General features: G+C 47.8%; 16 protein-coding genes across 16 annotated transcripts; 5 read left to right on the top strand and 11 right to left on the bottom strand.

The window, feature by feature from the left end:
• Positions 1-214: 214 nt before the first annotated feature.
• On the bottom strand, positions 215-2,083 carry BZZ1 (Bzz1p; the record flags this gene model as incomplete). Its single annotated transcript, XM_002553855.1, has 1 exon — positions 215-2,083. One exon carries the CDS (start codon positions 2,081-2,083, stop codon positions 215-217), a length of 1,869 nt encoding a protein of 622 aa, XP_002553901.1.
• A 157-nt stretch (positions 2,084-2,240) lies between these two features.
• On the top strand, positions 2,241-2,999 carry TRS33 (Trs33p; the record flags this gene model as incomplete). Its single annotated transcript, XM_002553854.1, has 1 exon — positions 2,241-2,999. One exon carries the CDS (start codon positions 2,241-2,243, stop codon positions 2,997-2,999), a length of 759 nt encoding a protein of 252 aa, XP_002553900.1.
• A 38-nt stretch (positions 3,000-3,037) lies between these two features.
• CIM1 (mitochondrial HMG-box protein CIM1) lies at positions 3,038-3,847 on the bottom strand (the record flags this gene model as incomplete). The annotated part of the gene is made up of 1 exon (XM_002553853.1): positions 3,038-3,847. The coding sequence occupies one exon, from the start codon at positions 3,845-3,847 to the stop codon at positions 3,038-3,040; it is 810 nt and encodes a 269-aa protein (XP_002553899.1).
• Positions 3,848-4,144: 297 nt separating this feature from the next.
• AZF1 (Azf1p) lies at positions 4,145-6,451 on the bottom strand (the record flags this gene model as incomplete). The annotated part of the gene is made up of 1 exon (XM_002553852.1): positions 4,145-6,451. The coding sequence occupies one exon, from the start codon at positions 6,449-6,451 to the stop codon at positions 4,145-4,147; it is 2,307 nt and encodes a 768-aa protein (XP_002553898.1).
• A 915-nt stretch (positions 6,452-7,366) lies between these two features.
• Positions 7,367-9,190, bottom strand: THI3 (branched-chain-2-oxoacid decarboxylase THI3; the record flags this gene model as incomplete). The annotated part of the gene is made up of 1 exon (XM_002553851.1): positions 7,367-9,190. One exon carries the CDS (start codon positions 9,188-9,190, stop codon positions 7,367-7,369), a length of 1,824 nt encoding a protein of 607 aa, XP_002553897.1.
• A 1,496-nt stretch (positions 9,191-10,686) lies between these two features.
• Positions 10,687-11,769, top strand: KLTH0E09680g (SDR family oxidoreductase; the record flags this gene model as incomplete). Its single annotated transcript, XM_002553850.1, has 1 exon — positions 10,687-11,769. The coding sequence occupies one exon, from the start codon at positions 10,687-10,689 to the stop codon at positions 11,767-11,769; it is 1,083 nt and encodes a 360-aa protein (XP_002553896.1).
• Positions 11,770-12,409: 640 nt separating this feature from the next.
• On the bottom strand, positions 12,410-13,510 carry RIM11 (serine/threonine protein kinase RIM11; the record flags this gene model as incomplete). The annotated part of the gene is made up of 1 exon (XM_002553849.1): positions 12,410-13,510. The coding sequence occupies one exon, from the start codon at positions 13,508-13,510 to the stop codon at positions 12,410-12,412; it is 1,101 nt and encodes a 366-aa protein (XP_002553895.1).
• Positions 13,511-14,283: 773 nt separating this feature from the next.
• Positions 14,284-14,664, bottom strand: KLTH0E09636g (KLTH0E09636p; the record flags this gene model as incomplete). Its single annotated transcript, XM_002553848.1, has 1 exon — positions 14,284-14,664. The coding sequence occupies one exon, from the start codon at positions 14,662-14,664 to the stop codon at positions 14,284-14,286; it is 381 nt and encodes a 126-aa protein (XP_002553894.1).
• A 478-nt stretch (positions 14,665-15,142) lies between these two features.
• Positions 15,143-16,156, bottom strand: MDH3 (malate dehydrogenase MDH3; the record flags this gene model as incomplete). The annotated part of the gene is made up of 1 exon (XM_002553847.1): positions 15,143-16,156. One exon carries the CDS (start codon positions 16,154-16,156, stop codon positions 15,143-15,145), a length of 1,014 nt encoding a protein of 337 aa, XP_002553893.1.
• Positions 16,157-16,628: 472 nt separating this feature from the next.
• Positions 16,629-17,228, bottom strand: CIN4 (Arf family GTPase CIN4; the record flags this gene model as incomplete). The annotated part of the gene is made up of 1 exon (XM_002553846.1): positions 16,629-17,228. One exon carries the CDS (start codon positions 17,226-17,228, stop codon positions 16,629-16,631), a length of 600 nt encoding a protein of 199 aa, XP_002553892.1.
• Positions 17,229-17,319: 91 nt separating this feature from the next.
• Positions 17,320-19,107, top strand: PSO2 (DNA cross-link repair protein PSO2; the record flags this gene model as incomplete). Its single annotated transcript, XM_002553845.1, has 1 exon — positions 17,320-19,107. The coding sequence occupies one exon, from the start codon at positions 17,320-17,322 to the stop codon at positions 19,105-19,107; it is 1,788 nt and encodes a 595-aa protein (XP_002553891.1).
• A 38-nt stretch (positions 19,108-19,145) lies between these two features.
• Positions 19,146-20,657, bottom strand: GAT2 (Gat2p; the record flags this gene model as incomplete). The annotated part of the gene is made up of 1 exon (XM_002553844.1): positions 19,146-20,657. One exon carries the CDS (start codon positions 20,655-20,657, stop codon positions 19,146-19,148), a length of 1,512 nt encoding a protein of 503 aa, XP_002553890.1.
• A 381-nt stretch (positions 20,658-21,038) lies between these two features.
• On the bottom strand, positions 21,039-21,647 carry KLTH0E09526g (KLTH0E09526p; the record flags this gene model as incomplete). The annotated part of the gene is made up of 1 exon (XM_002553843.1): positions 21,039-21,647. The coding sequence occupies one exon, from the start codon at positions 21,645-21,647 to the stop codon at positions 21,039-21,041; it is 609 nt and encodes a 202-aa protein (XP_002553889.1).
• Positions 21,648-22,096: 449 nt separating this feature from the next.
• Positions 22,097-23,254, top strand: GID8 (glucose-induced degradation complex subunit GID8; the record flags this gene model as incomplete). The annotated part of the gene is made up of 1 exon (XM_002553842.1): positions 22,097-23,254. One exon carries the CDS (start codon positions 22,097-22,099, stop codon positions 23,252-23,254), a length of 1,158 nt encoding a protein of 385 aa, XP_002553888.1.
• Positions 23,255-23,296: 42 nt separating this feature from the next.
• Positions 23,297-24,028, bottom strand: ERG29 (Erg29p; the record flags this gene model as incomplete). Its single annotated transcript, XM_002553841.1, has 1 exon — positions 23,297-24,028. The coding sequence occupies one exon, from the start codon at positions 24,026-24,028 to the stop codon at positions 23,297-23,299; it is 732 nt and encodes a 243-aa protein (XP_002553887.1).
• A 757-nt stretch (positions 24,029-24,785) lies between these two features.
• On the top strand, positions 24,786-25,556 carry KLTH0E09460g (KLTH0E09460p; the record flags this gene model as incomplete). Its single annotated transcript, XM_002553840.1, has 1 exon — positions 24,786-25,556. One exon carries the CDS (start codon positions 24,786-24,788, stop codon positions 25,554-25,556), a length of 771 nt encoding a protein of 256 aa, XP_002553886.1.
• Positions 25,557-25,624: the final 68 nt, after the last annotated feature.

Raw genomic sequence — 25,624 nt, 5'->3', positions numbered from 1 at the left:
GCAATTTTCGTGTACGAGCACTACCGAAAAAAAGGTTAAAGCGAAAGATTGAGACCTCCACTGAACCCTGAGGCTAGAGTATTTGTGATCACGTGACCATACCGACTCTAATCCCCGTAGTAGCATTTGTTCAAGTCCCGAACCGACGTTATTTCAACGATACCTGCGAATTAAACGATCCCAAGATTTGAGTTTAGCTTTTATTGCATAGATTTCACTGGCAGTAGTTAGTTGGGAAGAGTCCTTTTTGACCATTCAGTTCTCCATAAGTCCAGCCACTGCCATCGTCAGCTTTTAAAACAGATATCAAGTCCCCTTGACGGATAGAAATTTCATCATCACCTTGCGCTTCGTAATCAAAAAGCGCCTTAACTGTACGAGCAGCATTGCCGGACTTTCTAGGGGGCGGGGCTCGAGGAGCGCTAGAACGGGGTTTTTCGTTGATCTCGATATATGACGTTGGGACGAGCCCTGCCTCTCCAGTACTGTCATTTTTGATCCTTGTCCACCCACTACCGGAGTCGGCGGTCAGTAAGCTAATAGCATTACCTGGGCTAACACTAACTTCGTCATTGTCTTGTTTTTGATATTGGAACAAAACGCGATTCTTATTGTGCTCCGAAGAATCCTGAATGGAGTTCATGTTACTGCTTGTAACCTCTGAGGCTCCTGATGCACTACTTTGAGCACGGTCTCTGCCTTTGAACAGAGAAAATCTGTTGTGATGCTTGGCTTTGGATTCTGACGATAAAACCGAAACGGCGTCGCCTCCGTCCTGGTGGGTCGACTTTTTGTCAGAAGAAATGGTAAGGCTTTTTTTGAATCTGTTGAAAACGCCAGACTTCTTGCGTAAATTTGATAAATCGATATCTTCGGTATTGAGATCATGTTCTTCTGCGACATTATTCTGAATACTTTCGATCTCAACCTCTGCCTCCACCTTGAATGTTTCATGGGATGTGTAGGATGACACCACATTTGTATATTTTGTGAGTAATGCTAAGAGACTCTGAGCGTCAACATTCTCTTGGGCTTTTATCTCCTTTTTTTGCTTGTTCAGAGAGCTTAGGCCTGATATTTCTGACTGGGAAAAGGAGTTCATTTGATCATAAAGTTGTTGGGCCTTCGCCAATCTCACTTTCAGGTCTTGAAGCTCAATATTGGAGGGGACAACAAAGTGCTCATCGTCGTGCCACACTGATGATGGAACATACTGGAAATCAGGCGGTTCTTTCCACTCTTTCAAGTTATGCTTGACGAACATGGTTGTGTCAAGGTTAGCTTTATTCTGGCTAACCACAGAATCAACAGTAGTAAGCCTGGAATCTATTCTCTTGTTCATCTCTCTCTCCACTGCGCCTGCAGAAATCCATATTGAATTCATCACTCGAGTGCGGGATTCATGTAAGTCCTGCAGAAGATCAAGAACTTCAGGCACATCTTGAAAATAGTATTTGTCTTTGATTCTATTGGCTTGGCTGATAGTAATAAGATAATGGTTTTTTGCAATGTTCATCTCATGTTCTCGCTCGTCAGCTTTCCGCCGGGCTTTGTCACTCGAAGTCTTCGTCTGCTTTGCCCGCGCAGACTCCATCTGAACACACTTCTCATCATAGGTTTTCTTGGCCTTATCAAGATTGGAATAAGCCTTGTCCCTCTTCTCGGTTAGTTCGGTATTAAATCCGTTGATAGACGTAAGCAAAAGTTCACACTTCTTGGAAAGAGCCACAATTTGATCTGCAACTTGGAACTCAAACTCTTGAGACAGCTGGTTGTGATCTTTAGAGATCATTTCTGTCTGTGACAGCACCTCGTTCCAAGCCACAAGTGATGCGGCTTCTAGAGAGCCAGGCGTTGTTGTTGGCATGTCTCCCACTGAAAGTGAAACGGTTGATGCGCTTTTCTTGCCAAAGTACTCTTTCGCCAAGTGCGTTAGCTTTTCGCTGTACTCTTTTTCAAGCTTCGCTCGATCTCTATAAAATGCTTCGAGTTCAGAGAGCCATTTAATATTATTTAGGACCCATTTGTATGTTTCCTTATGGCCATCCTTGATTTCGTTCCCAATTGACAGCTCGGAACTCATCTCAAACTGATGTTAGTCTCACACTGCAATTGACGCCTTTCGTTCTCCTTTTTGTTGATATCAGTGGATAGGAGAGGCGTTATGATTGTGGAAATCCAGAAAATGAAGTAATCCTACATTACTTTGAAACAATTCTATAAAGCTTTATTTTAAACTCATGGGAGATTCGGGTCTAGCATCTGAAGTGAATGAGCATCAGAGGCTGCAGCTGCAATTCCAGCTTTTTCAAGAATCCCTTCCTAAAGTTGACGAGACAATATATCGCATGCTGCTAAATGAGGCAGTTCCATTAGCTATAAGTGTCGAAAAGAGCTTAACACATCACAAAGAAGATGCTACTGGTCAACTGGAGGCTGAGCTGGATTCGAAGCTCGCTTTGGAGTCGCAACAAGGGGATGCATCCCATAAGCTGCTTAAAGATTACTTAGCAGCTGATCAGGACCAACAGACAAGGATAAAAACACGGCTGGAGAATATAGGATTCCAGCTTGGACAAAAGCTATCACAACTGCTTATTTTCAGCAACAATCCAAATTTGAGCTTTAAAGATATGGATTTACTGAGCGTTATGAAATTTGTGTGTCGAGACGTGTGGAAACAAGTCTTCGGTAAACAAATAGACAATCTGAAAACCAATCACCGGGGCACATTCTACCTGCTTGATTACAACTACAAGCCGATCGAGCCTTTCACGTTAGAGGAAGATCTTAGCGATCAGGAACAAAAGTTGATAGAGCCCTTTCTTCACGTTCCATGTGGAATGATTAGGGGCGTTCTTGCATCTTTGGGATTTGAGAAAGAGGGCCAAGTAACGTGTCAAGCAACCTTAGTTGATCCTCCTGATTCGAAACAAGCGGGAGCTGGCACGTTTACAAAGTCCGTGAGTTTCAACGTTCAGGTGTTGGTAGGGCGATAATTATAATATATTATATCTTAAAATAAAAGTAAACCAAATTAATCCTTCTTCCCAGTCGCAAGCAAGAGTGCAATTACGCTGTGGTGCGACTGTGTTACAGGGCGTTCGAAATCTAACGCTGTGCTTATTTTAGCGCTTGGGCCAGCCAAATATTTTTGAAGAGCATTCTGAAGGCTATCAAGTATTTTCACCTCCTGTTCCAGCTTCAGTTTGAATTCTTGCCTGTTTTTTTGCAATATTTCGACCATCTGTGCCTTCTGGTCGCTGGTAACCTTGTCTCGCCATACTTTCCTGCATTGGCGACACATTTCTTGAAATTGCCTTGTGGAGTCATAATCGAAACCGCTCTCAGTCCCTTTTATGGTCCTTGAGGCTTTCAGTAAATTAGAAGGGCCAGTCCTTAAGTAAATTCTACGAGAGCGCCCGTGATGGTCTTTTTTGCACTGTTCTTTCCAAATTCTATCGAATTCCAATTTAAACTTGTTGCGGAAAAGCAAATATTCACTTGAGATTGGAATCGGTAGCTCTAAACGCTTTGCAAATTCTTCCGGTGCAAGCTCCTTATAATTGAGTTTTATAAAATGGAAATACAACGCGTGGTATACCCTCTTCTTTGACATCGAAAGCGACTCCCATTCTTTTCGTACGTACCTTCGCAGAGAATTGTGACCGGTGTTCACGGGTTCTAATATGTCTGCTGGCAGGCCACTTCTATTGAGTGATTTCAGCTGCAGTTGATAGTAGTACTGGAAGACAGTCGAGGGTGTCTTGTCCAACTTTTCGAAGGACTTTCGACTAGTGACTGATATTGGGGAAACGAATGCATTCAAGCTTAAGGATATCCTCATTACTGCTCTTCTCTGCTCTGTTTGAAGTTGGGTTGTTGGCTAGAGTCACGGATCGGAGTTCATATGCTCTTTACGAGCTCCTATTGGGTCTTTAATTCAAATCATGATGCATAAAAATTTCGTGTCACATTAATTTGACGCGTCGCCCCCGAATATCAACTACAACATCAATATAACATAAAAATCTGTAATATTACAAACAGCCTCTTTAAGCGGCTCACTGGGTTCGTCGAGAGTATTAGTTTGGTGAGCCGTTCTCCTGTGTTATTGCTTATTGCCTGTTTAGTCCTTGATGCTTCAACTATGAAAAGACACGTTTTTGAAATGCACATCTGAGTTACCGTTGGTGTTGTTGTGGAAAGAAGCGTTAGGCTCAACTTTCATATCTTGATCCAAAGCGAACGTGAACTCGTTAGTTTCTGGGACTGATGCAGTACTAGCGGGATCGGATCTAGGCTCTTGAGGAATGGGAGCGTTCCCATCATTTCTAGGCGCGCACATATTATAGGTTAGATCAGAGTGAGATGCAGGATGCAAAGGTTTGGTTGGGTCTAAAGCCTTAGCAGCTACTAATGAGGCGTCTTGGTTTCGAACCTTGGTCAGACTTTGGTTTGTGGGCGCATCCTGAGGAGTTTTCATAGTAGGCGCTATTACGGCAGGAGCTACCCGCGTGTTCCCTTTACCTCTACCTTTGATACCCCTGTTGGAGTTCTTATAGAGGTCAGCAAAATAATCAAGAAGCTCTTTCTCTGCTGGCGCTATGTTCTCGTTAGGGTCCATCTCGGCTAATCTTTGCGTGAGTTCGTTTAGGGTTTGTAAATGGAAGCGATTTTGGTGCGCCTTCATGTTTCCTAATTGCGTAAAGCTCTTGTTGCAGCCATCGAGCTTACAGTGAAAAGGTTTCAAATTTTCATGAGTTAGTCTATGAGCGGCTAGGTTTCCCTTCCTAGAAAACCTTCGGCCGCATTTTTCACACTCATAAGGCTTCTCGCCTGTATGTAAACGGACATGAGTCCGAAGATTGCCACCTTGTGTAAAGCGTTTTCCACAATACTCACATTGAAACGGTTTATATCCAATATGAGACCTAACATGCACTTCCAAGTGCGTTGATTGGGTGAAACACTTATGGCAGTAAGGGCATTCGTGTTGCTTGGCTCCGCGGGCCTTGGGTTTTTCAACGCCACCAACTAATTCACTGGCAGGTGGAATAATGGAAGGCGCATCCTCCAAGAGTAACGACCCGTCAGCACTACGAGGGATGCGATCAGTTACACCTTTTTTGCGGGCTTGAATCATGAGCATTAATTGGTCCACCTTTGTTGCACCGAGAAGCGGCCTGCCGTCATCTGATACCAATAGTGGGTCCCTGGGCTCGAGGTAATTCATCAGGTTTTTCATTGAATCTGATTTTTCTGTTGATGGCTTTTCATCGACTTTACGCCTCTTTTTTGACCCGTCGTCTTCATGTTTAAGTGTAGCTTCGTTGTTATCTCCTTGGAGCATTGGAGTCAAGTGCTTATGAATACGAGCCTCGACATCTTCATCGGCAGCCTTATGTGTCGGTGAGTCCCTACCACTATTTTTCTTAGCATTAAGATCGTTCATACCGGTTGGCTTGGCACTGTTAGGTATTAGCGGAGCCGACGGCACGTAAGCGTTATTGTCTAAAGTACCTCTTAAAGAAGAATCGCGTCTTTTGAAGTCGAAGTCGAAGTCATCTGCAGAAAACTTCATAGAGTTTTTGCGAGAATTCAAGCCCTGGTTGAATATAGCATCTAAATCTGAATCGCCTGCTGGAGGGGGGACACCGGCGTCTCCTGTACCAGTTCCGTTCAAGCTGTTTCCAGTGCGGGGAATTCCAAGAATTCCCGAAGAACTATTCCGTTGCGGCAGGATATGTGGTGGCCTCATCATTACTTGAGAATCTCGCTTGCCCGGGTTAAAAAAGTCTATATCTGACGGGTCAGTACCACCGAAGAAAATAGAGTTCCGCTTGGACCCCGGTATCAACAAGTCACTGCCTCGGCCGCTAGGCGGAGGCACCGGCGGCTGTTGCATTTGGTTCGATCCCGATCTTCCCGAGGAAAAGCTTGGTGTTTTGAAGCGAGGCATGAATGGTTCCAGTTGTTCGCTCTGGCGCCGCGTAGTGGTAAACTGACCACCTGCTTCGTGAGGCGCAGGAGGGCCGTGGTTTGGGCCTGCAGAAGAGCTGCCAGGCCAGAAGTTGCTGATGATGGAATACCCCCTGCTATACGGCCCAAAGTCAGGGCGCGGAGCTTGGCTTGATCCCTGCTGGGCCTGCGCCTGCTGTGATTGTGGCTGCTGTTGTGACTGTTGTAGATGGTTTAGCGGCCGCTGCTGCGACTGCTGCAGTGACTGGGAAGGGCCCGGCCCCGCGTTTTGGTTCTGCCCCTCTGTTATGTTCAGGAACGACGACAGCGAAGCATCCGTCGAAGGCCGGGGCGCGTTAAAATTCGTGTACATCGATATGGAGTCTGCGCGCGGTGGCATTCCTGGGCCACCTCCTACAGGTGCGGGTGGCGGCGGCATAGTTGCCGTCGACCGTTGTTGCAAATTGGTCTCGCTTTCCTGTTTCTCCATTCCTCTCGCCGAATATTGGTGCCGAATGCGTTTAACGGATCTGCAACTGTGAAAATCCACGCAAATCTCGTTTCAGTCGGCCTCTGAAAGCTCTCGAAACGGTCCCTATGTAATTCCTACTCCTTTAGCCAAGTGAATCTTGTTTTTGGGTCCTACTTCACCTCTGTCGGTCGCCAATTCCGAACTCAATTTTAACCTGCGATGTCCGTCAATATCTTGGTGTTAATTTTGTTTATACTTGGTTTTCTTATTTGCTTTCCCCCCTGCCTTATATTTTAGAGGCCGGGTAATGATAAGGTTCCGGTGAATAAATCCAGAGAGCCACAGAACTGTGGAACTAATGGAGCCATGATAGTGGCAAAGCGGTTCAGAACTGTTTCTTTGCCATGTGGTTTTCTTCATCCCAGTAGATGGGGAGCTACGCGATGCGCTTCCTTTTGTTCGTTCTCAGTGATAATATTTAGTTAACTTCAAGTGCTCTTTAAAAGTCTGCATCTACTCTTCGATAACCCTAAACACGGATTAGATGGGTGTTCACTGGCCCGCTACCCACGCAGTAGTCACAGTTCATATCGACGTTTTTCCTAAACATTATCACTGAGTACGATTGTACGACATGTGATCCCTCTGACAAGGACCCTGAAGCATGAACTGGAGCCAACCAACTTATATGAGCTTTGATGAGTTCTTTGAGCTTGGTTTCCTTAACACCTGTTTCTTTGGATAATGCTTGTTTTTTCTAATGCCTATTGACACCGGTCATGATATATTTCCTATAAATCAAAATAGACTGCTACCCAGATAAAACCAGCATGCCTGGAGGCTTTCTGAGTTTCGAAAATGACATTCACTTCTTATTACTTGGGACTTAGTGGACGTCCCTCTTATGCTTTACTCGTCACTCGTTAATGTTACTTAAATATCTAGACTATCCATGCTCGCGAGGCTGTCAACGCTAGGCTGTGAGTCCAGCTTGATGCGCTTGGACGATTGCCACCCGTTGGTATCTTCGCTGCCAACCTCCTCATCATTATCGTCCACCAGCCACTTGTCCATCAAGGCAGGTGGCGCGTCCATTGGTGGCAAAACAACTTCCACCATTTTAATTTTGTTGTTTAGAGCAAAACCTGGATCACTGACAAGACCGAGGAAGTCACCCACGGTTTTGACCACACGAGTATCGTAATCTAAAGCTCCGAACAGGGGCAAAAGTTTTAGGTTATCCCAAGCTTGGATATCATGATACCCTGCGTTGGATTTTCTGTGCAGTAATCTGTCGATTGTGTATCCACTGTTGTTCATCACGAAAATTATGGGCTTCAGTCCCCATCTTATCATTGTGGATAACTCCTGGACTGTTAACTGTAGCGCACCGTCTCCTACAAACAGAATGACTCGCGAATTGTTTCCTTCTTCCCTTGCTGCAAAAGAGGCGCCAAGGCAAGCTCCTACAGAGTACCCGACAGATCCCCATAAAGCCTGGGTTATGCACCTGGTGTTGTTTGGAAACTTGCTTTGATTGACACCAAAAGCAGATGTACCGGTTTCCGTTATCACGATGTCACCTTCGCGAAACCAGTTGCTTATTTGATTCCAGACCCACTCCTGCCGAAGGGGCACGTTGCTCATAAGTTTGATCTTTGGCCTTATAACCTCGGGGACCTCCTCTGGCCTATACCTTAGCTTCGAGGGATCTAACTTTGTTAGAAGCACGCGGAGCGCTGTCTTCAGCTCGAGGTCTGGATACATGGCATTTTTTAGCCTCGCATAGCTAGAAAACAAAAGCGCGGTGTTTTTTGCTTTGTACGCAAAGTGAAATGAGCTGCTGTTGAAGTCTGACAACAAAGCGCCTACGACGAGGACAAAATCACTGAAGTCAACCACCTCACGCACTTGTGGTGGGGATATCGACCCCACGAATGTGCCGCCGAACCGAGGATGATGCTCGTTGATGGCCCCCTTCCCCATCGGGGTGCAAAAAACAGGAAACTGAGTAAGCTCCACTAATTGTCTGACCTCTGCTACCACATTGTGTCTCGAAACACATGCATCAACAACAATCGCAGGACTTCTGCATTTGTACATTGCACTGAGAATCGCATTCACAAAGTCCTCTTGCACCTCGGTGTTGCCTTCGTGAGCAGAAAGATCTAACGGGATGTTCAGGAGAGCGGAGCTCACCAGCGTGTCACTTATGTTAGTGGGTACTCCCAAGTACACGGGCCTCTGCTTCGTGAAAGCTATGGATATGCATTTGTCAACTTCTTTAGAGCAAGTTTCGGTGTCAGTTAGAACTGATGTGTATTGTGTAACGTCGCTTCCTAGTCGATGGAAAACTTTATAATTTCCATTTCCCAAAGTATGATGCAAAAGAAGCCGCCTCCTTTGCGCGGCCAGAGGTGGCATCCCGACGAAATGCAAGAGCCCAACGTGCTCTGCAAAGGAGCCGGCGACGCCATTGACGGCGGACAGCTCGCCAACGCCAAACGTTGTCACGAGGCACGCTAGGTGCTTTATGCGCGAGTATCCGTCAGCAGCGTATGCCGCGTTAAGTTCGTTAGTGTTTCCCGCCCATTTCATCTGCGGTACATTGCATATCTCGCGCAACAAGGGCACATTGAATCCACCTGGGACCCCGAATATAGTAGCGATGCCCAGCTGCCGCAGTCTATGTAGCATATACTGGGCCAGAGGAATCTCTGGCGGCAGTCCGCACTCGTAGGCGTAGTTCACGCACATAATTTATCTGAGCTGCACTGTGGCCCCCACTGGCTGGCGTGGAACTTGCCAACTCGGTCAACAGTGTGTACTGACCTACCGCGCTGCACTCTTAGCGTTTTCAAGACCTCCACGAGGTACTTCAGAAGCAAGGTGTAGGCTTGAGTCAAGACTTAACAAGCTGCCGCAATCGAGTACAGCGTCTTGAGGCCACTGATACCGTGAATTCGCCTTGTTCTTCGGTCTTTTTCAGTACGGCGGTATTCGAACTCTAAGAGTTGACCATTTTAACTCTATTATGAAATTTCAGACATCGACCGAGACCATCAGCCTGAACGTGAAAAAAAAGCGAGTTTCTGAGCTTTAGCACGGGAAGCGTTTGCCGCGCGCGATGAGGGCTGGCATCGCCCCTGCAAGAGCTCCATCAATCGCACACGCAGTTTGGGTGGGTCAGGTCTTGAGCATGTGAGTTCTGCAGTGCCATGAACTCGCAACCGGCAATTGCGCAAAGCCCTCGCAGCTTTGCAAGTTAATTTCATCCAGAGTTCATTCCACTCCAGAACACACTGCTATGGTTTGAGTGAGGGGGGCAAGCCATAAAGCGACTCTTTCGCACGCGATCGCGCTGCGCGCTATTCGTGCTCTGTAACCCATTCTAAAATCCAAGTTTTCGATATGCCATCAACCGTGACGCGTTCGAGCAACAGGTTCAGAAGATGTTTCATCTTAGCCCTGTCCTTTCAGCCTTCCCCGAGCCCACTGGCCGTAACAAATACATGTAGCTTGTTTGTTCGGGACTAATCCCTATTTTCCATCGTGCCGGTGTTACTGTGAAAAACAGGTATCTACTTGCCAATGTACAACAACCGCGGCGCAAAGATAGCTTTCCTCTCCCTTACTAAGCACGCTCTACGCCCTAACATCGTTGCAACGACACAATTCCTACAGTGCTGTTTCAACGGCACTGCTGGAAACCCAAAAGCTGCCATCAATGAAGGCGCACAACCGTGGCACCCATATGTCGTAGACGTTTTAACATATTTCTTGTCTCACCTTTCTTACGATGCTCACACTACTACACACTAAGACGCTACCTCTGTCCTTACGGGCAGCACCATTTTACCAAACTACCTGGCCATTTCAATGACGTGTGATTATAAATTAATTTGTTGGCGATCATTTTATTGTAAGCAGCAGCATATCGTAGAACATTCGAGGAAGCTCGTAACCATCGCGACATTTCCGTCAGCTGCAAAAGCGGGCTATGTCAAAGCGAGCAATTCTTCGCGGCTGCGGGAAGCTCAATGCAGTGTAGTTGTGGAAGTACTGAAGAGGCATTGCGTTTGTGAGTTCTTAGGAATTAATAATCTTATCATGCATCCCGCTTCCGTGTTGGCAAACGCAAGAATCCCCGCGTGCAGCAAAACACCTAATATTGAGGTATAAATAGTGGACAATGCTAGAAGGTTTGAGCAACTGGATACTGATTAATTGTATCAACCCACAATATAGCGAAAATGGATGAAAAAGTACTAGTTACCGGATGCAATGGATTCATTGCCCTGCACGTCTTGGACGTGCTTCTCTCTGAGAAATACCACGTCATCGGGACCGCGAGATCTCAAGACAAGGCCGACCAGGTCAAGGAGTCGTTCAAGAAACTGTACCCATACGCACAATTGGAGGTCGAAATTGTCCCCGACATCACTAAGAGCGGTGCGTTTAATGACGTTTTCAAGAAGTATCCAGATATCCAGCATGTGCTGCACACAGCTTCGAACTTCTCTTTCGGCCACGACCAGAGCACTGAGGAGGCATACCTGATCCCTGCGACACAAGGTACTAAGAACATCTTGGAGACCAGTTTGACGCTCGGCAAGAAGGTCAAGCGTTTCGTGATCACGTCGTCGTTCGCCTCTATCATGGACTTCGACCACGAAGGCGATGCGAACTTCATCCACACTGAGGCCACGTGGAATCCAACCACCTGGGAGAAGGCCAAGGGCAACGAGCTTTCTGCCTACATTGCCTCCAAGAAGCTCGCTGAGGAGTCTGCATGGACCTTTATGAAGAAGCACGAGAGCGAGGTGCCATTCACCCTCACTACCGTGTGCCCACCATACGTCTGGGGTCCTCAGATGTTTGATTCTAGCGTAAAGCGTGGCGTCTTGAACACCTCCGCAGAACTCATTAACCAGGCGCTAAAAACCACGCCTGACTTCAAGGGTCCATTCGACACGCCAAACGGTATTGGCTGTGATGTGCGCGATGTTGCGCTGCTACACGTCTTGCCCCTACGCAACGAAAAGCTCGCCGGCAAGAGACTCTTTCCAGTGAATGGTACTGGTGTCAAGCAGCACAACTACAAAAATGCGCGCTTCAACATGCAGCGCGTCCTCGATGTGCTCAACAAGAAGTTCCCTGAATTGAGAGGCAAGATCTCAAAGGGTGGTATTGAGGACAATGAAAAGGCCCTGGCTGCTGGTTTCTACTACAACAATGACGAGACCTGCAAGCTTACTGGGATTGAGTTCAAGCCTCTCGAGGTTACCATTCACGACGCTGCCAAGCAGATCCTAGAATTCGGTTCTTCCGATTGAATTTGAAGGAACACATACGCACGCCAGAGCCGTGTAAAACAAAAAGGCTGGCCTACACGGATGGAACACTTTATCATTGTGATGTGCAAATAGTTTTATAGCAATTACAAATTTTCCTACAACAGAGGACTCAGAATGCGTGAGAGTACAGAAGGCGGTTGGTCTTGCAATGCTAGCTATTCGTTTTAGAATTGCTTGCCATCAACACTGTTCCAACGTCTTGTTCTGAGGGTGGCACCTGGCGCAGCTCTGACGATCATGGCCAACCCACCAACAAACGACGCCGTCATAAATTGTGAGAGTATGCTAGTTTCCTCATTTAAAATAAGCCAAAAAGAAGGGTTCTAAAAGTTCATGAACGAGGATGCGCACCGATGAATTGGTGTCCCAAGCTGCCAAATTTGAGGACCCGTTAGGCTCCAGCAGCTCATGGGAACAGCTTTACTATATGTCATTCCAGACGATTTGCTGCCACTCAGAGGGTCACGTCCTGTTACCACAATTATAACTCGGCACGTGGAAATTTTAGTCACGTGGATTAATATGTAGGGAGATCGTAGGCGTCGTTATTTTTTTTACTTGGCATGTCATGCGTCACGAACATGAGGTGGTAGTGGGACTTCATAGGGGGGCTCCTCGCCTATGAAGGCTGAAGCCGCTGCTTAATCACCTTGGCTTCTTCCGGTGTCAGGGTATCGAATTCGTATTCATCGCAGAACTCCATCAGTCTTAAGTTGCTAACCACAGACGCAAGCTCTGGGTCAGTGGTGCTGCGCAGCTCGTCAAAGTAAGGCGAGCACAAGCACTGCAACGCCGTAAACCTTTCGGTAGGGTTGTATCGCAGAACATCTGATAAGAGCTGTATGGTCTCTTGATCTTCGCGTTTGAAAACCTTGGCTAAAGGAATGGGCCGTATTTGCGGGAACTTGTGTTCCATGTAGTTGGGATTCATGGAACAGATCTCTTGTTTTGTTGGAGTGCCCAGGATCTTGATGATCTCCACAAGTTGATCAATGCCACTTTCTCCGGGAAACATAGGCTGGCCCAGAATAAGCTCCGCCATGACACATCCGCTGGACCAAATGTCGATCTGAACTGTGTAGTTGGTAGCGCCGAAAATGAGTTCAGGAGCACGGTAGTAGCGCGAGCAGATGTAGGAGACGTTGGGCTCGGAGGGCTTCAGCTGTTTCGCGCTGCCGAAGTCGCAGAGTTTGAGCGCATACGTCTCGGGGTCCACCAATAGGTTTTGCGGCTTGATGTCGCGGTGACAGACAGCTGCATGCTTGTGCAGGTAGTTGAGACACTTGGCCAGTTGGTACATGTACAGCTTTATCTCGATGCGCGGCATGTTGGATCGCTGCGAGACAAAGTGGCGCAACCGTTGGTACAGCGATTGGGGCATGAACTCGAGGATTAAGTTCAGGTAGACCTCGCCCTGAGGGTCTGTCTCGTAGAAGTAGTACTTTAGGTCCACGACTTGAGGGTGCTGCAGCTGCTTCATGACTTCAAGCTCACGGTTCTTGAAGCGGCGGTCCTGCAGCACCTTCTTGATTGCCACGCGGTCGCCGGTCTCGCGCACCTGCGTGGTGAACACGACGCCAAAGGACCCGTGCCCCACCACCTCGGTGGCGGGGTATGAGATTGTGATCGTGTCCTGCTCGCGGTCCTGCTTCGCATGGCTGTGACCTTCGAAAACCTGTTTGTGGACTATGCTACTGTTAGTAATTGCTTGTATCTCCATGTTGGCGCAACAAACGCGAGAAATGAGTGGAACGTGCTGGAGAAGAAGGGGGGGGGGTGAACGGGAAAGCCTAGCAGCTCGCTAACGGGTGGCGTTCAGCGTGTGTCAGATCAACAGCCTGCGCGAGTCACACTAGCAAACGCACGATGGAAGGGATCGACAACAGATTTCAAGAGGACCTCTGGCTTGGGACAAAACTAAATACGCTCTTTGTCGCCTTCGTATGCCACTCTGCAAGCTAAGTATTCTTAAACGGTATTATCCCGTCACTTGTGGTGTCCGATACAGGTGTCAAATACATGTCAACATTGCGCCAGGGGCGTTTCACTTGTCCCGTCTTTCCCACAAATTTTTCCAGCTTCAGGCGGGGCCATTTCTCCGGACAGGAAGCCCAACGACGCTGTCACACGCGACACAATCTAGCCCCGACAGCCTCACGTGAAGCAAAAAATTTGCCGTGCCTGACGAAATACAGGGCTCAAAGGAAAGGACGCGGGGGGCAGTATGAACACGTGACTCAAATGCACACGTTATATAATACGCCCACGTGATTCCGACAGCCCGGCCGCGTTCTAGGCCCGCCAGTCCTTGTTCCTCCATGAATCGGCGCCGTAACGCCTCTTCCAAACCCTGCTAGTAGTCACGCATTTTGCAACATGTTTTGGCCGCTGTTTCGCCGTCCTTCGAATATACGCGCCGTTAGCTACTCCTGCGTCATCCTTGTTCCTGTCTGCTCTCTGTTCCGCTTTCATTCGCGACTGTTTCTTGAACCCTCATGCATACATACCTTCCTCTGTGCCGCTGGCTCTCTGCACCAGCTCAGCAACTCGGGACGACGTCAGCCGTGCCCGTGATTTGCGCTTGTCCTGAGGCTTGATTTCTTCAGGTCGCTCGGACCTCTTGGAGTTAATCTTGCGGGGCCGTGGCGGATCCGCCGCTGCTCGTTCAACGTGCACCACCTCCTCTTTGAACTCATCTGCCAGTTTTGCCGCGAGGGCCGTGGCCAGCATGTCCTTTTGGCAACCCTTGCTAACTTGGGCGACAGTGCTCTGTCTTGCCTGGTCTAGTAAAGCTCTGGATTTCCCCCATGTGATGCCTTCGGGGTTGTGGTGGGGTGAGATCTGCCGGGTAATCCTACGCAAAAGCTCGCTCATCGCAGCTATCAAGAACCAGGTGTTTTGTTGTTTTTAGCGATATTTGGGTCAGTTTCTGGGCCAAATCTGCTGGTTTGTTAACTCTAGGTTCTTCTTCTTGTTAACCGCCGTGGTATTGTCTCTTTTTATATCCCTCCCCCATTGTATTTTCAAATATCCAGCTTGCGGGGATGCAACTGTTCTAACTTCTGGGGAAACGCGGGCCGTTATAGATGATAAGAATACGGCCAAGAGCGGACTAAGTGGAGAGCTCACTGGGAGAAGGTGTGGATGTCGGAGCTCGGGAAGAGGGTTCCGGAACTCAGGTGCAGGCAGGGAACTAGGCGCCGCATACTACGGAAGTTTCGAAAGCCTGTTTTCCCGAAGTCGTTCCCGTCCCCACGTTGTGCGGACTTTACAGGATAAGAGGTATGGTACTAAAAACCAGCATCTTCTCCGAAGTACATACAAATTTAGATACTCGACCGGCTAACCGTATTCACAGTTTGCTCTGTACGAAACGCTTGCCCTTTTGAACGTTCTTGTCCAATTCTTCGAGACAGATCTTGATAGCCTTCTTCTCCTCATCGCTCAAGCCATCTACCCAGTCGACGTCAACCCGCACAACGTCGCCTCTGAGCATTTGCACAGGAGCAGCAAAGTACTCAATGTTGGTGCCAAGTTTGGATTGCAGCTCTTTGCCACCCTCAACGCCTGGAAGGTAGATGAATGCGGGAAGAGGGCCCGGCTCTGCACGTTTCTCAAGGTGGATGCTGCGCAGGACCTCATTCGTAAATTGGAAGCCCGCAAGCGCCATGGACAGGGTTGCAGAACCCGCACCCTGCTTGGCCTCCACCACCTCGTCACCGCCAAACTGGACGCGATGTATGTAGGCATCGTACTGACGCTTGTTCACAAGCTTAGAACGCACCTTCGCGTTGGTCACGATGGGCACAATGGTTGTTCCGGAGTGTCCGCCAATCACCGTCACGTGGCTCTTCATCGCCTCGCGCCCGTAGTGATCAGCGCCCAGCGCGTCGCTGAGGAAGGTGTGGGCTCTGACAACGTCCAGAGTAGTGACACCCATGACCTTGCCAGGCTTGAATTGACCCAGGTTCTTTAGTGTCTCGCATGCCACAGGTACAGTCGAGTTCACCGGGTTTGAGATGACCAGTATCCGCGCTGAAGGCGCGTACTTGGCAGTCGCGCTCACCAGGTTCGCCACAATTCCGGCGTTAATCTTGAACAGGTCGTCACGCGTCATGCCCGGTTTGCGGGGTACTCCCGCAGGGATCACCACCACATTTGCACCCTTCAGCGCGTCTGCTAATTCGTCCTTGCCGTAGCCGCGACACTTGGAGTTGGTGTTGATGTGTGAGAGATCACGTGCAACACCCGGCGCCAGCCGCAGATCGTACAGCGCCAACGTTGAAACGTAGGGGGACATCTTCAGTAGCAGTGATAGAGGCTGTCCTATACCACCAGCGGCTCCTAAAACTGTAACCTTAGTCATCGTGAGTTCTCAGTACTTGGTTTGATTCGGAGATGTATTCTGAACTAGCTTGAAGGTCAGTTTCACCAGAGAAGAAGACGTTTCTTGCACAAGTTCCACAAAAACTGATAACAGGAAACAACTATGAAGCTTTGTTTTCGGCCTGCTTTCGCTCTGATATTACTCCAAGACAATGAACCCCTCCAGCTGGCAAGCTTCCTTATATCTGAAGCGTATCCTTCAAAAAAGTTTTTCGGACGAAGTGATAAAGGTTTCCGTCTGTCCAGTCATCTGGTGCTTCACTCGGAGCCGGCCGCGGGAAGACAAGTGTGCAACCGCTGTGAGTCACCATAGCGTGACTCGCTATGAAAACTTCGCTCGTCAAAAAAAATTCCTGCAAATACTTTGAGAAGTACTTTGGTGAGTACCTTCGTGAGTACAAGAAAGAGTACTATTACGAGTACTATTACGAGTACAAGGCCGAAGCAGCTTGTCAAGACAGAGGAGCAGGAGCGCCTACGACACCACCAAAACTCTTGTTGTGGCCGATGATTGATGGCAGCAGCTCCTCAAGTCCATCTCCGCTAAGGGCATCAGTAGCCTTGATTTCAATGGGAATATTTTCGAGCTTGAGTATTTCATCCAAACGACGCTTCATCGCGTCTATGGCCTCAGTTGGTTTGTTGACAAGGTCTTTCTTATTCAGCAATACAATGATACGGCAGCTATAGCCTAGCCTATCTCTGTTTTGCAGAATGACTTCCAGTTCACTTACGGACTCGCCCACTCTGGCCGCTGCAGCGATGTCGATGATCCAGAGAAGAACATCAGTCTTGTCGAAATAGTTGTCCCAGTAGGGGCGCAACGTTGATTGCCCACCAATGTCCCATATCTGGATGTTGTGCCCCTGATACGGCAGCGTGTGAATTTGGAAGCCAACTGTGGGCGTCACTGGTTGCCGCGGTTTGTTTTTGTGTGTAGAGAGCGCCCAGTCAACAACGGTGCTCTTTCCAGAATTGTCAAGTCCTAGTACCAGGCAGCGTACCTCCCTATCTTTCAGCTTCTGCTTCTTTATAATTGTCAACAGCCCCATGTGTGGTGTGGAAAGATGATATTTTGATGTAATTAGCCAACATTAATAAACTTCCCTGGCCTTAGGAAACGCCCTGCCAAGAGGGCTATAAATGCAAAGCAACAAGCGCCAGCGAACCCTTGTAGATTTTGACATCCCAAAAACCGATAGCCTGGTTCCCCGTCACGTTAAGAAGCGTCAAAAATCTCCCATATTCATAGACTTGGAGACCGAGAGCTATCATGAGCACATCCTAGAAGAGAACATTGCTGTCAAAGACGAGCAGCAAGCTGTCCGGAATAACTTATTTGTGGCAGATGAGGACCAAGAAGACAATTCTGAAGCTGTTGAGGTTATAAGCGATGTTACCAAGCCATCTCCAAAAGCACAAGATCTCCGATTAGCTCTCTCCGGCAACCAAAACGACGCCAAACCAAAGCCTGTCCGAAAGCAAAAAAATTCCTTCACCGAAAGTCTCACTACTGTTGGACAAAAGCTAGTGTCCGTAACCGAAGTTGGCGAAGAGCAGCAAGTGCTTTGCCCAGTTTGTGGGATAGTATTGACAAAGTTGGAGATACATGAGCGAGAGGCTCATTGTGATCATTGCATTGAGAAGGACGCTGCACCTTCGAAAATACGTACGGGTAGGCGCATTCCAAGACTTCCTGAGGTTAAAAAGGTGCGTTTCAAAAACCATGTTATCAATGTCGATGGTTTCAACTTCCAAAGCGACCCCTCTATTCACCAATACTTTCTGTCTCATTTTCATGCTGACCATTACATGGGAGTAAAAAAGTCCTGGGATCAGGGCACGATCTACTGTTCCAAGGTCACAGCGGACCTGCTAATCTACAAATTCAAAGTGCCGCAAGATAGGATAATTGCTTTGCCAGCCGAAGTTACCATCCAAATTTCGAGTAATGTCTCAGTGATTTGTTTCGACGCTAACCACTGCCCTGGAGCATTCGTCTTTTTGTTTCGCGAGTTTGGTGGCGACAACGAAACAGTTCAGTGGGTGCTTCACACGGGAGATTTCCGGAGTAATAACGATCTGATTACCAAGATAATAGAACACACAAGCGGGAAGCCTATTGACAAAGTTTATCTGGACACAACTTACATGTACCCGTCCTATCACTTTCCACTTCAGAAATCAGTGCTTGACGTTACAGGAGAGTTTGCCTTTAAGCTCAGAGATGTGGGGTTGAAGAAATTGTTCGGTGATCGGCAAAGCTCAATAATGAGTTTTGTTTCAAATTCTCTGCGACCTCGGCATCTATATAAGTACGTCTTTGTGATTGGCACATACACCATAGGAAAAGAGAAGTTAGCCATTGCAATTGCAGAAAGGCTGCAAACCAAGATCTTTGTTGCCAGAGACACGGCTCGACACTGCATCATTCAAACATATAAAGACAAGTTTCCAGAGGGCATGATCACCCACGACATAACTAAAGCCTGCGTACATCTCGTTTCATTAAGAACACTGTCTTCTAAAGAAACCCTACAATACTATTTTAAGCCAATATCTCATATCTATGAAGATATGGTTGCATTCGCTCCAACCGGCTGGTCTTTCAAGAACGGAGGAAGGTTTATAAAGCTTCATGAGACACTTGAGCAAAAAATCGAGCACACAGTTAATTTACTAAAAGACAGCACAGTAGATAATCTCGACCCCTCTTCGATACACAAGCAATACAAACGAGACGTCAGGTTTCAGGTTTTTCAGGTCCCCTATTCTGAGCATAGCAGTTTCAAAGACTTAGCAAACTTTTGCGTTAGACTGCCTTGGGTCAAGATTATTCCAACTGTGAATACGCATGACGACTACATGGTGTCTCAAATGAGAGAATGGTTCAAAGCATGGAAAAATGTCCACGGACAACGAACGGCATAAATAAAGATTATTGAAGGAGTTACTGAAATGGCCTGTTCTTAATGTGATAGGAGGCTAGTCCTAACAGGGACTTCTTCGAACGTGACATCCTGATGCAATTCTTTCAAGAATGACTCTGGAACGAAAAATGCGTTTGGCACTCTCCTGTCTTCAGGAGCGGTGCGTCTACGATAGTGCATCATTATATTGGCTCTGTGGGCCCCAAACCTTCTGACGAGCTTTCCATAAAATAGTCCGCATGCGTTGCATACGGTTCGATTACCATAAGGGCCTCGGCGCCATTCAGGCGTGTCTTTTCTTGAGCAGTGAACGCATTCCATCGTTTCGGGCAAATCTCTCGGCATGCAGCTCTCCAGAGGGATGTCAAAGGAGGGCTTTGTCAGGGCGAAGATTTGCGTTGTGAGCCTCTCAGGCTTCTCTATCCTAAAGGCTTGTTGTTCTTTGTCCCTCAGTCTCTGGGGGCTTTTCGAAGTTAGATGGACCGCAGTTTGAGTCGGTCTTTGGTCATGAGTACTGTGTTCTTTGCTACTATGCGTCTCCCCTTTTTCTGAGTTCAGGCCTTGGTCAAAATGTGGCATGTGTGACTGGTGCCAAACTTTATTGTCTCCGACCCTCGTTGCTGAAGCTTTCAACGGCTGTTTGGAAAAGCTCAACTTCCTTGAGGCATGGTGATCGGTGCCAAGCTGCCTACAAGACAGCATTTCAGCGGGAGAGGGAAGAATCAACTGTTGCTGTGGCTGATGAGTGTAGCTTTGATTTGATGGCGCTGCTGTTTCAGTATATGGTGTGGCCCGGGTTTTGATTGCCAATAGATCAGTGACCTCTGCGACAAGCTTCTTTGAGCTTTGGAGCATTTCCTCGATGCTCCTAAGCGGTAATGAATCGACGAGACATGACTGGTGGCGATCAATATGTAGCGCGCCCTTCGTAATTGGCCAGTTTTCAAGGTTTCCTGATATTGCGTTTTTAAGTTCTATAATACCTAGTATTTTGGCTTGGTACGTTCGGTCAAGGTTCTCGATCGATAACATGGACTTTTGAACTTCTCTTTCCAAAGTCTGCGCTGCAGTCATCAAAGAATCCAAGGAGTGTTTTCTTCCATGGGTAGGCAGCTTTGGGCGCTGGCTGCTAACGTACTGGTAGGCAGGGGCCCGTGAATCAACCGCTCGTTCCTCCTGTTGAAACTCTGTGGGCCAATTTATGGCTCTTGCCTTCATGCTCTGGTCGCGAGAGGCTGTATTGGAGAAGGAGCTGCGACGGGAAATTGTGCGCTCTGAGTCCGGAGTCGAGGCTTCCTTATGTCCGGCATGTAGGTCTAGTGGGGATGGGCTGACTCTGAGAAGGCTTGCCAAGCTGGGCACACTCTGTCTCGTGGGTTGTCTACTAGTTTTACCCATACACTTCGCTTCGCGCACTATTTGATCTTGCGTCGGTGAATAAGCAGTTAAGCAAACCGAGCCGGCATGAAACTGAGGTCTTGAAACACTGGCGTATTCTGGGGCCTTTTCGTTTGTGTGGTAAATAGACTTTTTTTCTGTCGCTACGCTCATCTCTGGTTGATTGTGTGAGGTAAGCAACTGTTTAGCTATGAAAGAGATCAAGCGCTTGTAATGTTTCGGCTGGATAGGTAAACAGTACCCTTTGATTCTGGGGTCCGAGCGCTCCTCACTCTCGCTACCACAATATGCCGCATCTGCGTGGAAGGCCTGCAACCTGTGCCCTCTTATACTTCGTCGCGCGGGGCGCGTACCGTTAACCTGCCTTACGCGCTATGCCTCCTGTCGAAACTTTGGTAAGCAAAACGTTCTTGCATTCCCAGTGCCTGGCTTCTAGGGGTTGCCACAGGTTGCTTCGCAGTAGCTGATCTCTATGCAGGCAGCTTCCAGCAGGGCTTGCAAAATACGTTTGGCTGGATTCTAAGTATTAGGGTACTACAGACGTCTAAGGTCCAGCCTCGCCCCTAAAGAGAAAGAGTGATATAGCTTTAACATCAAGGTCCGCGGAAACGCCCAACGGATAGTTTGCGAAATTTCTGCCGGGAAGGGCTTGTTAAGCTCAACTCCTGCTACAAGGCGAGCAAGCGTCGGAGCTTTGTAGCTGTCATCCATGCCGCACTTGCAAAAATTTATTAATGTCAGCATTTTGCACAATGACATTAAATAACTCAACATTAAAGACGTGAGAACAAGAAATTGAAATGCTGGCCGAGGCGCGGACAGCGATCTGGCGTGCAAAATGTAAGTATTTTTCAAGCCGCACTCCAAAGCCAAAACCAAAAACTCGAAGATGCGTCTCGCCTCGAAAGCACTGCAACTGAGACCAGAACGACAAAAATAAAGTTTGTTTTCCAAGAGCCAGTATTTGGATTGCACAATAAGGAACAAAGTTGCAGCCGAGCTCACTGGCTCACCTCGATGCTGTTGGGCGCCAGTCCGTAGCCTACAATTCACTGCTCTAGTAATGACGCTGTTCACATGCGTGCCGAGTGACCTGTAATTGATGAGAGCAGAAGCGCGAGCAGGCCAGGTTTGGCTTCTCATAGAACTTTTTCTATTGGTGAGCAAGGCCTCACCTCTTAATGCCTCTTAATGCTATAAGTTAGTTGGCCATTGCGAGGTCATGTTCGGTGTAAATTTATAACTTTAACACCAGAAAAATGACCCCGTCGTAAAATTTCAATTGAAGACAGGGTTCAAGAAGCTTGTCAGCAACTCCTTTCCTTCTACACTAGCAGCACAAGAAAGAAGCGCCCCAATATTCAGCCGCGGCTTTGGCTTGCCTTTTCAATTATGTGATATAACAAGGCATGTCCACTGCGAGGAACGAATGGGTAATTTTGAACGAACACCGGAGCCCCTTCATGCAATAAATATCCCTTCACCAGGTAGAATAGAACATTCAGGGATGCCACACCGCTACTTCCTCACGCAAGGAGGGTTGCAGTCTTCAAGCAATCAGTTGAGCTTACAATTTGTCCGCTAGCTGGGAAATGACTAATTCAAATGGAACCTATGACAGAAAAGCCTTCACACGCCAAGAGTGGAAGGAGTATGTTGTGGACTCTGGTCTCTCGCTTGATCTGAACGGCAATTCAAGCGAACTTCGATCGGGAGGAGATTTACAGAACAAGCGTTCGTGCTCAGAGCCTTCAATCGCGAATTTGCTCTTGAACTATTTTGTAGTGATGAGTTATGAAGAATCCAGCATCAGGATGGCAAGGGAGCTGGGATATGTCCGCAACAATAAGGATGCGGAGCTATTCAACCAGGTTTACAAAATCAGGGAGAGGGCCCACGTTCGCGAGCTAATAAAGCGTGGCCGCATTCTGGAAGCGATAGAGTTGATATGCTCCACCTTTGGCGCCCAGGTGTTGGAAAACGTGAAAACGGAATCCAGCACTAAGCCAAAAGCCGGTGAGGATGACCTGCATTTTAAGCTGCTATTACTAAACCTAATAGAAATGATACGAAAACACCACCAAAGCGGCGCCTCTCCGGAAGAGTCCAGTGGCTTCATCCTAGAGCTCATAGAGTACTCGCAGCAAAAGCTTGCATTCAAAGCAGACTCGAACAAGCGCTACATGAAGGAATTGGAGCTCGTGATGACCCTTCTCTTGTTTCCCATGGAGAGCTCCTCAGAAGGCGAATCAAGCTCTAGTCTGCCAAAAAGCCTACGAAACCTTTATTCGTTATCACTCCGTACCAAGATCGCCGACTTGGTGAACCGCAAACTGCTTGAGTCAATGCATGCCGAAATCTTGTCTTCCAGCAATAGCGCTGCTTTCCCTGACCTCATCGGTTTCAAGACTTTCCACAAGGGATTCAGTACCTACAACGGTCTGCTTAATACCAAGACAAAAGACTCAACAGATATTGAGTACACCACGACCAAACTCGGTGACATCAAAGGGGGGCTTGACGCTACCCCAGCAAGCAAGCCTTGGGACACAAATGCTTGGAAGAATACCGCTTCTCTGCTAAAAGAAAGGGATTCAGAAAGTGAAACTAAGCCCGATGATTCTGTTGAGGCAAGCCAACAAATCCAGTACGAAGCTAAATTAAATCAGGTTATGAAGCTGTGGGCGTGGTGCGAAAACCAGCTACATAATTGTGGGGTTGGAGTTCCCAGAGTGGAGGGCGGGGTTTAATAAAGTACGCATGATGATCAATCGCTTTTTTGAGAATCTATTTTACACAACAAAGTCGCATCTTATGCTGTCACCAGTTTCTATCTTCAAGAAACATAGCTGGATGTCGTCAATTGTGGTAGGTAACAGCTCTTTCGCCGCGTTATAGATTTTAACGCCGCTCGATACAGTGAAGCGCACACTTTCATCTTTCTTTGAATTGTGAGCCACAAGTTCTTGATACAGCTCAGTCTCCTTGAAGAAGTGGTAGAGTTTGCGTCTGAGCACTATGAGCTTGCAGCCAAACTCTGGCCTTTTTTCGTTTTCGTACTCCTCTGGCGAAAACTCTATATGAAATTGGAAAGGCCGCGATAGCAAGTCCGAACCTGTCTCACCGTCTATGATGTTGCACTCAACATAAACATGTGCTACATGGACAGGTTTAGCAAAGAACCGCTCACGAGACTCAAATTCCTCGATAACAATGCCGCTCTTCTCGTCCCACCATTCCCGCCCGTGAAACTCATCGTCCATAACCATCCGGTGATTCCTTAAATCTTCCACATTGAGCGGTGCTTTATTCAGCTCTGCGTAGGTCTCTTTCTGCAGGAAAGTCATTTCGATGGTGATGTAAAGCTCGTTTATGAACGCCATCGTCCCTACAACGAGCAAGAAGAGCGTGATTCGGGCACTTATAGGGTCATAAGTATACTCTGCCATACAAGGGAACCTTCTCAGATAATTAATCGCAACATCCTCCAAATTGGAAAGGTGCGAAACCACCCTATTCCACATGCTCTGTTGTTTCCGGCCGGCTCGCTCCTAATGTGTAAAGCTTACTTATAGAAAGGGTGTGCATAGATCTAGCTCATTGGACTTCGGATACGATTATACATGTGTTCGTTCAACATGCTCTGGTCACGTGACAACTAACAGCGCAGGCAAAATCACAAAAAACGAGTGATTCAGCGTGATTCCATTTGATCACCTGAAGTGACGCTTTTGAGCTGTTTACAGTCCAAGATTCCAGAATTGGTGAATTCTTTCTTAGCTTACCTCAGCAAATTCCAGATCCAGAGAGCTCAGCCTGGTTATTAGCTGGAGGCAAGTCTCGGCATAAAAATATCGTTATGGTTAACACCCTTGAGCATTGCGTATGACGATGACAGCACTCGCAACGCGAAATACGCATTTGGTGAACCCTATTTGGTGCCGCAGCAAACACACAAGAAAAAACGGGGCGTAAATTCAAAAGTTAAAGCACCGTCTTAATGAAATCTGTCGCTGGCTGGGCCCATGACTTGTAAGAGGTTGGCAGCTACAAAATTCGAGACATGGCCCAAAATTAACAGTCGAATTGAACTAAACTCAAAGGCGCAGCCGGGACTTTGATAGTGCATTCTAGAACCTTGGCGATGAATGAAATGAAGCGTCATATATATTAGCCCCAAGTGAGCCGACAAAATGCCAGTTCAGTTCGCTCTTGGCATAAACAACCATAAGCTCTCACGACTTGTGCTCACTCCAGATCAAAAATCAAATCACACTCAAAATGCATATCTCACTCAGTACACTTTTGCCTCTTTTACCGGCCACAGCTCTCGCTCTTTCAAGTTTGGACGAGAGCTCTGCAGGCGCCGGGTCATCCGATACAACTGCTGCGGTTGCTGGGTTATCCGAAGCCGCTGCTGGCATCTCCACAGCCTCGTCAGTCGCTGAGGAGTCAGGCGCGGCTGCAGAAGACTCTTCTGCAACCAAAGAAGTCGATGCGACCGGACCTGCAACAGGAGTCTCCTACACCGGCGCTACGGCAGGAGTTGCCACAGGGATCTCCTCTATTGCCGCTGCCACTGGGTTGGGCGATAACTCATTAGGGAACTCCACAGCCTCAATTGCAGAGAGCGCGAGCGGCGCATCCACCGCGATGCCTAGTATAGAAACATCCCTAGGAAGCAGCTCTAACAGCTCTTCTAATTCAACGGGGTCGTACGGAAACGCAGGTGAGGGCACTTCCTCAACAACAATTCTGCAGCCAGGCTCTTCGAGTGCGCTCAACTCGACTTCCTACGGTAATTCATCATCATCCACCGGTAGCTCTTCGGACAGCTCCGGCGATTCAGATTACTCTCCTTCAGGATCTGCTAACCTCAATGAATCTGCCGCTTCTGGTTCTTCTGCCTCTGGTTCCGCATCGGGATCTGGTGCCAGCAGTACTTCAAGCGGCAACTCAACTGGATCTGGTGCGAGCTCCACGGGTGGAGCAAACTCTTACAACGTACCAGTCGCTGCGGGTCTCCTGGCAGGTGCCTTAGCGTTCTTGTGAACGAAGTTTGTAGGTTAAAAGTAAGTAAACTCGTCGCCCAACCAACGGATATTAAAAGAGCAAATTAG

The sequence above is a fragment of the Lachancea thermotolerans genome, assembly GCF_000142805.1.
Source record: "Lachancea thermotolerans CBS 6340 chromosome E complete sequence".
Lineage (NCBI taxonomy): Eukaryota > Fungi > Ascomycota > Saccharomycetes > Saccharomycetales > Saccharomycetaceae > Lachancea > Lachancea thermotolerans.
Note: the sequence above shows the minus strand (reverse complement) of the source record. Positions and strands in the feature narration are given on the sequence as shown.